Below are 10,976 nucleotides of genomic sequence, written 5' to 3' on the forward strand. Positions count from 1 at the left end.
CTTTCCGACCTGGGGGTTGAACCCGCTTCTACATGCGCAGGTGGGTTGTTTTTCCACTGAGGCACTGGGGAAGCTCAGGGGTTGGATTGTGTGCATCTCATATTCATGGAATGGACTTGCAGGACCTTTGGATTTGATGACTGGGCTTTGTATGCTTTGGAGCAGAGGAGTGAAATGATCTGGTTATGTGCTTTTAGAAGATGCACTTTGAAGCACTGACCATGGGGTAGGGGTATCAGTGAGGAGGTGACTGAAAAAGTTTAGGCGAGAGAGATTAATGGTCAGTATTCAAACAGCCATGGTGTCGATAACCATGTCATGTCCCGGCTCTGTGACAACCATTGGGTCACGGCTGGAGTGATAGCGCCTGCAACTATCCTCATGTTACCGAAATGGTGCTATAATCCATTTTTGTCTATTATTTTTTCTTCCATAGTTTGGAATAGTATTTGAAATATAGTGACCTCCATATTTTAAGTATTCGTCAAATAAGTGAATCAACAATTGAATAAAATGACAAGACAGTGAAAACCTTCATTGGTCAAACCTGAAAGTATGACTAACTACACAAGTGGAGATAATGAGAACTTAGATATAATTCCACAGAATTCCTAAGCCACATAGTGGAGTGCATGATTGTGATTACATAAGAATATAATCTATTTCAGAGAAAGAGAGCCCCTGCAAAGACTGAAAACAGCTTTCCTCCTGTTGAGTTCACATATATTGAAATTCAAAAAAACTAGTGATAAACACAGTGAAATCTGAGCTAGAATAAAAAGAATGGACAAGAAAATTTTATACATTTCAAAACTAAAAATAGATACTCTCTAGAAATACAGATCAGGGGCCTTATGAAGGATTTCACAAACCACACCAACATGTGCACTTACACACACACCCCTGCATCACTCTGGATGGATGACTTAAAAAGTATGTTTTGCCACTTAAACAGAAATGGTAGGAGAAATAAAGAATATCACATAATTAGAAACAGCTGCCTACACTAATTGCATTTTCTTCTGGACATCCAGCCAAAGTTATGAGATTCATCATTCAGAGAAAGGCCATAGGCAGAGTTTGTCTTTATATCAGAAATAATATCACATTTTTTCAATTTATACATGGAATGATGTCAGCTGAATACCTCTTTAGTAGTATATCTTTGGAGAAGGCAGTGGCAACCCACTCCAGTACTCTTGCCTGGAAAATCCCATGGATGGAGGAGCCTGGTAGGCTGCAGTCCATGGGGTCGCTAAGGGTCAGACACAACTGAGCGACTTCACTTTCACCTCTCACTTTCATACATTGGAGAAGGAAATGGCAATCCACTCCACTTTCTTGCCTGGAGAATCCCGGGGACAGGGGAGCCTGGTGGGCTGCCGTCTATGGGGTCGCAGAGAGTCAGACACAACTGAAGTGACTTAGCAGCAGCAGCAGCAGCATATCTTTAGCTGCTATTAATAGAATGATTATACCAAGCTTAAATGATATTGACCCACTGACCCATTTATACACTATCTCTTATATTTCAAAACAGTCTGTATTTCAGTTCATATCATTCAATTGTTATAATAATTTGAATGATGGTTCAAAAACCATGTTTATCAATTTTGTGATATAATAAAATGCAAAAGGATGGCTAAGTTGTTAGGAAACAAAATCGAATGTCACTAAATTCTAAAATGATGTGAAGCTAAATAAAATATAATGGGATCATATATAAGATATATGAGCACAAAAAATAATGCCTAAAATATGACTTTGATCATAGGAAATAATGAGAAAGAGAATTCAGAAAAAAGTTAATTAGATGAAAGCACAAATGTATCTAGTATCAGTATATGACTTTATTCTTGAAAATTTGGTTTACTTCCTCTGGGAAGCCTGCCTGAACCTGAAATGGTATTTTGGACATTATTCTTCTATAGGTAAATTGGTTTGGTTAATGCTACTTCCCAAAACAAAGACTATGAAATAATAGAAACTCTAAAAAAACATTAATTAGAATTCTTCTAACAAATTACAAAAAATCCTTATCATTTACTATAACTCTAAGGATACAGATGTACCAGACAATAACTGTAAGTTACACCTAATGTTTGGAAATCTTTTAATTGCTCCTTATATATGTACATTTTTAAAGTAAGAACTCTCCATTTCCTCAACCCCAAACAATCTACAGATTCAGTTGCAATCACTATCAAATTATCAAGGGCATTTTTCACAGAAGTGTAACAAAAAATTTCACAATTTCTATGGAAAAATAAATGACTCCAAATAATGAAAGCAATCTTGAGAAAGAGGAACAGAACTGGAAGAATCAGTCCCTTGAACTTAGACTTTACTACAAAGCTATAACAAAAATAGGAATATAGATCTACAGAACAGGACAGAGTCCAGAGACAAACCCATGCAACTATGGCTACCTAGCTATGAGAAAGGAGGCAAGAATGTACAGTGGAGAAAAGGGAGCCTCTTTAATATGTGATGCTGGGAAAACTAGACAGCTACATGGAAAAGACTGAGAGAACATACCCTAACATCATACACAAAAATAAACTTAAAATGGATTGAATACCTAAATGTAATACCTGACTACTGACTGCTGCTGCTGCTGCTGCTAAGTTGCTGACTAGAGAAAGTAAAATAAAAACAAACGAACAAATGGGGCCTAATTAAACTTACAGGATTTTGCACAGCAAAGGAAACCATAAACAAAATGAAAAGACAACCCTCAGAATGGAAGGAAATATCTTTCAATAAATTGACTAACAAAGGACTAATCTCAAAACTATACAAACAGCTCATACAACTCAATATAAACAACAAACCGAACAACCCAATCAAAAACCAGGCAGAACATCTAAAGAGCCATTTCTCCAAAGAAAATACATAGGTGGTCAGGAGGCACATGAAAAGATGCTCAGCACCACTATTAGAGAAATACAAGTCGAAAATACAATGAGGCATCCCCTCACATTGGTCAGAACAGCCATCTCAAATAGTCTACTGATAGAAACAATAAATGTTGCAGAGTGTGTGGAGGAAAGGAAACCCTTCTACACTGTTGAAGGGAATTTAAATCGGTACAGCCACTATGAAGATGTTCTTTAAAAAGTAAAAATAGAGCTACTGAATGATGCAACAATCCCACTTCTGTATCTGGAGAAGACCATACTTCAAAATTATGCATGCACCCTGATATTCACTGCAGTAGTATTTACAATAGCCAGGACATGGAAGCAACCTTAATGTCAATCAACAGAATGGATAAAGAAGATGTGGTACATATATACAATGGGATATCACTGAGCTATAAGAAAGGAATGAAATAGTGTGATCTACAGAGATATGGACAGACCTGGAGACTGCCATACAGAGTGAAATAAGTCAGACAGAGAAAAGCACATTTTGCTGATATGTGGAATCTAGAAAAATGGGATAGATGCACTTTTTCTAAGCAGAAATAGTCACAGATGTAGAGAATAAACTTATGGTTGCCAAGGGGGAAAGGGAGGGGGATGAACTGGGACACTGAGACTGACACGTATACAGCATTGATGCTATTAACACGTGTAAAATAGATACCTAGTGAGAACCTGCTATAGAGCACACGGAACTCTCCTCCTGGCTCTGTGGTGACCCGGATGGCGAGGACAGTTAAGGGAAAAGAGTGGGTATATGAATACTGATGACTCAGTCACTTTGCTGTACTGCAGAAACACAATATTGTAGAGCAACTATACTCCAAAAAAGATTAACTTAAAAAGAAGAAGAAAACTCCATTTTCTCAAAGGTGGGAGAAAGCATTTTCACCATCTCCTTATAACTCAACTATTACTTTTCCCTCTAAACTCCACCTACTTTTATAGAAATGAGTACTTAAAATAGAAAATAAGTACTTAAGTACTTAAAAGTACTTAAAAGTATTACAAAAATTATCAAATATCCCATAAAGATACAATTGCCAAAATAAAATATAAACCAACAACATCAGTAAAAACCCTAAAAAAGATATCTGAAAAAGCAGGTGGTGCTAGTGGTAGAGTCTGCCTGCAATGCAGGAGATGCAAGTTCAGTCCCCAGAACAGGAAGATCCCCTGGAGAAGGGAATGGCAACCCACCCCAGTATTGTTGCCTGGAGAATCCCATGGACAGAGGAGCCTGGAGGGCTACAGTCCCTGGGGTAGCAAAGACTCAGACACGACTGAGCGACTGAGCACCGCCAAGCACACACCCTGCATTTTGTGAATATACTTTAATAAAGATTACTGAGGTCCCATCAAGAAGCAGCTTATGGAGTTTTCTATTTTTAAGATAATTTCTATTAAGTAGGACATACATTTGAAAACATAACTAAAATGTAGTATAATTAAAACATAATAAATATAAAACATTAAAGCACAGACCTATCTAATGTACTTAAAGTGTGTTTGGAGGGAAATTTTAGAGTCCTAAATGCTTATTCTACAATAGAAGAAGGCTGAAATTAAGGAGATAAGAATCTAACTTTTTAATATAGAAAAATGTAGCAAAAGTCAAATGAAAGAAGAAATACCAATATAAGACTGTAAGTTAATGAGAAAAATACAATAGATAAGATGAAAATATTGTTATTTCATTTATGATTAATAAATTGACAATTTCCTAGTGTAACAGATAAAGAAAAATGACAGAAAAACAAATAAATGATATTTGAAAGTAAAAGCAGCATGAAGTATGGCAGACATTATAAAATCTCTAAGAGGATGTTATGAATAAATGTGTCAATAAATATGAACATTTTAACCCCACCATGAAAAATCTTTTCTCCAAGAAAAGTCCAGGTCCAAATAATCTTCACCCACAAGAGTATCAAAGCTATAAAGAAATAAATAATTCTAATATATGACAATAAACTAAAAAGTATAGTGAAATGAGAAATATTACTTAAGTCGTTTTACAAAGCTATCATTACATTGTTACCAAAACTTGACAAGGATTCTATGAGAAAGAAAAATTCATGGCCAACATTCACTCACAAATAGAGATACAAAATAACTAAAATATTAGCAAACCAAATCTAGTAATAAATAAAAAGACAGCTGTAGTCCACAAATTCAAAATTTGCTTTCTATCAGAAATCAATAGATAGAAATAAAAAGAAAGAAATCAATAGATAGAGCATAGTTAAAAACAAAGAAGAAAATGTATTTTAGCCCAGTAGATACAACTGAACAAAGCATTTTGATTAAAATCAACATTCATTAAGATGTAAAAAAGTGAAAGTCTCAGAAAGCCATACCCAGATGACTTAGATAACAGAGTACAGTACATTTTCATCAAGTAGATAAAATCCTAACACAAGGATCTAATTTGCTGTGGTCAGACTCATAACAAGTCAAATCTAGCTACCGATACCCATTAGACAACATGACACTCGAGCTCCTGGCAAATGCAGAAACAGTAAAAATAACTAAAATTATGAGGCACAGGATGGAAAAACATTTTGCACACTGTCACTACTTACAGATATTATGAATATCTATATTGAGAATCCAAAATAACTGATGGGTAAATGATTGTAATCCATAGAAGAGTTTAGAAAGTTTTCTAAAATGAGTCCATACTAAAAATAATTAACCTTTCTCTATACCAGCAACAAATAGTTCAGGATCTTGATAAGATTAATAACATGCTCAACACCCATATAATGTTAGTTTTCTATGAAAACCACTGAAAACATCTGACAATCAAATTATAAACACACCCATAAAGACAACAAACAAACACCAAGAAATATAAGCCACAGAATGAATTATTTAATATTGAAAATTACTCCCTAATTTATCAATATACTTAATACAATTCTAAACTTCCAATATTTTGTGTATATCTGTGTATGTATACATAAAGTCTGAGAAGCTGAATAAAATTTTAAAGAAATTTTAAAGTAAAATTTCAAAGAAAATTTTTATGTTAAGAATGGCAACAGAGTTCAACTCTGTGGGAGAAGGTGAGGGTGAGATGTTGCGAAAGAACAGCATGTATATTATCTATGGTGTAACAGGTCACCAGCCCAGGTGGGATGCATGAGACAAGTGCTCGGGCCTGGTGCACTGGGAAGACCCAGAGGAATCGGGTGGAGAGGGAGGTGGGAGGGGGGATCGGGATGGGGAATACATGTAAATCTATTGCTGATTCATGTCAATGGATGACAAAACCCACTGAAAAAATAAATAAATATATAAATTAAAAAAAAAAAAAAAAGAATGGCAACACATTCTCAAGGAAGAAAAGAAAAGAAAGCAGGATGAACTTTATCAGATTTCAACAACTGCTATAAAGATAGAGTATTCAGCTTTGGCCACCTGATGTGAAGAGCTGACTCTCTAGAAAAGACCCTGATGCTGGGAAAGAGTGAAGGCAGAAGGAAAAATGGATGACAGAGGATGAGATGATTGGATGGCATCACTGACTCAATGGACATGGATCTGAGCAAGCTCTGGGAATTGGTGATGGACAGGAAGCATGGTGTACTACAGTCCATGGGGCCGCGGAGTCAGACATGACTGAGCGACTGAACAGACATAACAGATTCATACATGAAATATTATGTTATTAGTTTAAAGATTGTTACTCATGGGACAGAATTGAGAAGCCAGAAAGATAACACGCAGATATGTAAACTTTTAATAACTTATGATCTATGTGGAGAAAAATACATTTTATAGAAAATGCTGTTGTTGACTGGATAGCTAACTAGGCAAAAACTAAATAAATATTGGATCCCTACCTCATATGATATAAAAATGAAGATGAGCTGCATTTAAGACCAAATGTAAAAGGTAAAGTTCTCAAGCTTAAAAAAGACAATATGGAACATCAATTAAACCTATCCTTTAAAAATGATTTTCAAATTTGATAACAACAAAATTAAGAACTCTTATTCATTAAACAATATAGACAGACATTAAAAAATATATATATATACAAATTTTGGATAAGACATTTTCACTGTATACAACCAGGAAAAGATATTATTCAAAACGAATGAAGATTACTTTGTGGATCAATAAGAAAAAGAAATTTTAAAATTGGAAATAGGAAGGAATAGGAATTTTACCCAAAAGTAGGCATATATGGTTGATAAGCATAAATAATATATCAACTACATTAAAATTAGCAAAATGCAAATTCATGTGACAACGAGTGCTTATTTCATACCACCATGATGAGGAAAGATGAAAAGTCAGGCAATATTCAGTGTTGACAGGATGCAGAGCAATGGGAATTCCATCTATTACTGGAGTAAAATAGGTATATCAACTTTGGGGAACAGTTTGTCATGTACTACATAGTGACATTGAAATGTGTATTCCTTGGACATGCAATTCTACTATTAAATATGTACCCTAAGAAAATATTGCCTCTATCCCATAACCATGAGCAAGGATACTTAGAGCAATATGGTACATAACCAAAACCCGAGAGCTCTCAGAATGTTTACAAAGTGGAAACTGCCGCAGAAAATTAAAGAGCAGTAACAATGAATCAACTAGAATGCACACAGGCACATAGATGGGTCTCAGAAACAATTCTGAATGAAAGAAGAAAGTCATACACTATGATTCCATTTTTAAAGTCCAAACAGAGAGAATGTAACAAGATTTGTTTAGTCATAAGAAATTACAGAGGAAAGTAAGTGGGGACATGGATTTCAAGGTTTGGAGGAGACAGAATAGCACTAATAATCGTACTACTTGGCCTGTTTTATTGACGGAGGTGTTGATTTTGACTTTGTACCTGCATGTATGTCTGTGTGTGCAGACTCCTTTTATTTATATTTTACAATATTTAAGAAATGATGAATTACAGTCTATTGTGCTTTTCATATATCTTCCAGTGAATCATATACATACTACTATTTAAAAGCTTTTTAACTGCACAAGACATGTGTACTTTAGGAAACTTGTTATAGTACCAATTTTCTTTATAGGTCAATTTCCCTTGCCCCAACTAGGGATGTAAAAATTAGAGGTATGCTTTCCAGTAGGCAGAAAGGGTAGTATTACACAGAAATAAATGTGAAGTATTTCATTTTGTATCCAAAATTTATTGGCACAAGCATAAGACAGGCACACCAAATTGAGTGAAAATAATTTAGATGGGTAATTACAGTTATCATTGGTGGAGTTTATAACATGTATAAATAATAGGCCAATTATATATATATATATATATATATAATATATATATATATAATATATATATATAGTCCTAATGACAATTCTGCAAAGTAGAATAGCAGAAAGGCGAACTGAGTAGCCACTTACACAAAAAAGCTAGAATAAGAGCCCAGATGTATGTCTCTCTCATACGTGCCCTGTCATGACTTCATTTTGCCCAGATTTTATTACCAGGTGTCTGATAGTGGGGTGTAATGGACTATAAGAAGACCTGACTTAATCTCGCTCTGCAACTGGTTAGCCATTTGACTTTGGATAATATTTCATGAGTTCTTAAGAGCTCAGTTCTTTTTCTTTCCTTTTCTCTTTTAAGGAATTGGAGATTACAATACCTATCAGAATCACTCTCAAGTTTAAGCAAAATACATATATAAAGCACCCAGCACAAAACATCTATTCAATACATTTTAAGATGATGATGATAATAATGATGAAATTTCCTGTTAAATTATGGGAACAGTTCCCCAGTGGTTAAAAAGAGGAACAGAGGGCTGGCTGAAGGGAGGGCTGATCAAGCAAACAGAGGGAGAAGATGAGAGAACTGGGAAAGTGAGAATACTAGTAAAGAGCTCACTTTCATGACCCTGTGTAGACTCTTGGCCAAGGCTGGAGGGATGATTAATTTGGAAGAGGCTGATGCTCTGAACACAAGGAATGCTCTTGGGACAAGCAGGGGTTAGGGGACAGCCTTAGTAAGAGAAAAGGCATGAAAGAAGAAAATGGAAGACTCTCATTAGGTCAGGCACACCTGACCCAGAGCTGAGAACATCTGCAGCCCTGAAGAGCCTCATAACTGTGTGAATGCCCTCACCTCTGTATTCCTGGCAGGAGAGTTACGAGAAAGATTGGTCAGAAGAAACTCAGCCTGCAGCTTCCCAGGATTCTGCTAATCATCTGACCTGGGATGCACAGTTTCACTGCTAAGCAGATGCTTTTAACAAACTGCACTTTCTCTATTTCTGTGATATCTTCACCATGACAAAGAAAAGACCAACAAACAACAACGAAGCAACAGAGCTCCTTATTTTGAACAGTACAATATGGACTTCTATCATTACGCTATTATCCCTGGGTTACTACTGCTGCACCCTTCTGAATTCTTGTTGGCAACAACCTAAGTCCTTATAGAAGGACTTCTTTTTACCCTTTACTTTTTCTAAGATGTAAAGTATTTCTTCTATCACTACCTCCAGACTAGAACTGTGCTATGTGTAGATGAACCTACTGAATTACACCGAACCGCCTGTTAGCTTGCCCAAATATCATCAACCTCAGGTCTTTGGCTCCTCTGACCCACCTGCCAATGTTTAGAATTGCGGTCCTCCTTTCATCCTTGGCCCAGCCAGTTAGATCCACCACAGTCCTAATGAGTGAACCGAGCTCAACGTATGTGTGTGCCGTTAAGACTCACGGAGCAATTCAAGATACCCTCAGAAATGATTGAAAAACATGTAGAAGTATACAACACAACAGATTTCTAAAACTCAAATGATCTCTTTTCCGTCTCCTATTGTAAATGCATTCTTCTTTCTTCCTCTCTGAAATTTGAAATTGTTTTGGTTCTGCCCATCATTGACCACCAACGGTGCCATGACACCTACCTTCCTGTGCTCAGAAGGAAGGCTAATGAGAGATGCTGTAAGTGACAAAGCAAAGCAGCACTTGGCTTACACTGAACTCCATACCTGAGCGCATAGCCTCTTTCTGCATGCTGCCATAGTCATGCCAGTCCTTTCTTCTCAAACCATCTGTCCATGCATAGAACTGCCCATCTCCCAGGCCCAGTGGGAATGTCTGTGGAAAAGGAAAGTATTCAGAGCATAAAAAGGAGGTAGTTCCTTCTGTGTGGCTGGTAAACACAGCCAGATGCATCATAGGCAATCAAAAAATACTCCAGTAACTGATTCTCCCCATCTACTAAAGAGAAAGCCATTGCTAGTGACCTGATGGACACACATTTTAAAACCTTTTTTCTGCTTTTAAAATAAAAGTCTGGGTCACACACAACACCTACCATTTCCAATTTTATTTTATCCAAAGCCTTTCATAATTTAGTGCACCACTTCATCTGAGCATAAATGGCTAGCCATTTTTACTTGACCCAAGTGTAGACAGTAGTAGGGCTATCGATTTTGTATTAAAAGGAAATACCTTTTTTGTGTGTGATTTGTACAGTTTCCACTCATTTTGATCAAGTACATCTGAATGGCCTGGTGACAATATCAGCAAGCATTTGTTGAATGCTCACTGTGTACCAGATACTAAGACACTCTATGTATCCTTTGGTCTTTACAAGAGTCTTTGACTAAATCTCCATGTATCTGCCACTTAAACAAAGGCCCAGAAAAGTATTAACAAAATAACTTGAATGAAACCACAGTGGCCAAGCCAGGACTTGGGCCAGTTCTATTAAGATCAAAACTGGGGTACTGGTGACTATTAAATACTGCCTCCCATCAAGATTTCTGTTAGAATATGATGTGTGGTTATGTTTACAGTTGAAATGGTCACCAAATCAACAATGTAGTCACAACATGTTCTGTGCTTTGGTGAAACTCAGTGTTCTGATGTCACCTTGGTTATTATTTTTGTGTACATGGCTGAAGCTGCTTCTTTCCTTACGGTACTTATTTTGGTAATAAATAAAATGTTTGGAATGAAGCTTATCATCACAACCTCAAAAGTCAAGATAATATAAAATAAATGTTTTCATATTCACATACCATTTTCCTTTAGTTTATTTTT

The 10,976-nt window shown here is 36.1% G+C and overlaps 1 protein-coding gene across 1 annotated transcript in view; it reads right to left on the minus strand.

The window, feature by feature from the left end:
* GALNTL6 (polypeptide N-acetylgalactosaminyltransferase like 6) overlaps positions 1-10,028 on the minus strand; it is a 909,229-nt gene extending 899,201 nt beyond the window's left edge. Inside the window, exon 1 of the mRNA XM_043487121.1 lies at positions 9,917-10,028. Within this exon, the coding sequence (XP_043343056.1) occupies positions 9,917-9,941 (25 nt within the window). The 5' untranslated portion in view covers positions 9,942-10,028. The remainder of the gene's footprint in view (positions 1-9,916) is intronic.
* Positions 10,029-10,976: the final 948 nt, after the last annotated feature.

The sequence above is a fragment of the Cervus canadensis genome, chromosome 14 (genome assembly GCF_019320065.1).
Source record: "Cervus canadensis isolate Bull #8, Minnesota chromosome 14, ASM1932006v1, whole genome shotgun sequence".
Lineage (NCBI taxonomy): Eukaryota > Metazoa > Chordata > Mammalia > Artiodactyla > Cervidae > Cervus > Cervus canadensis.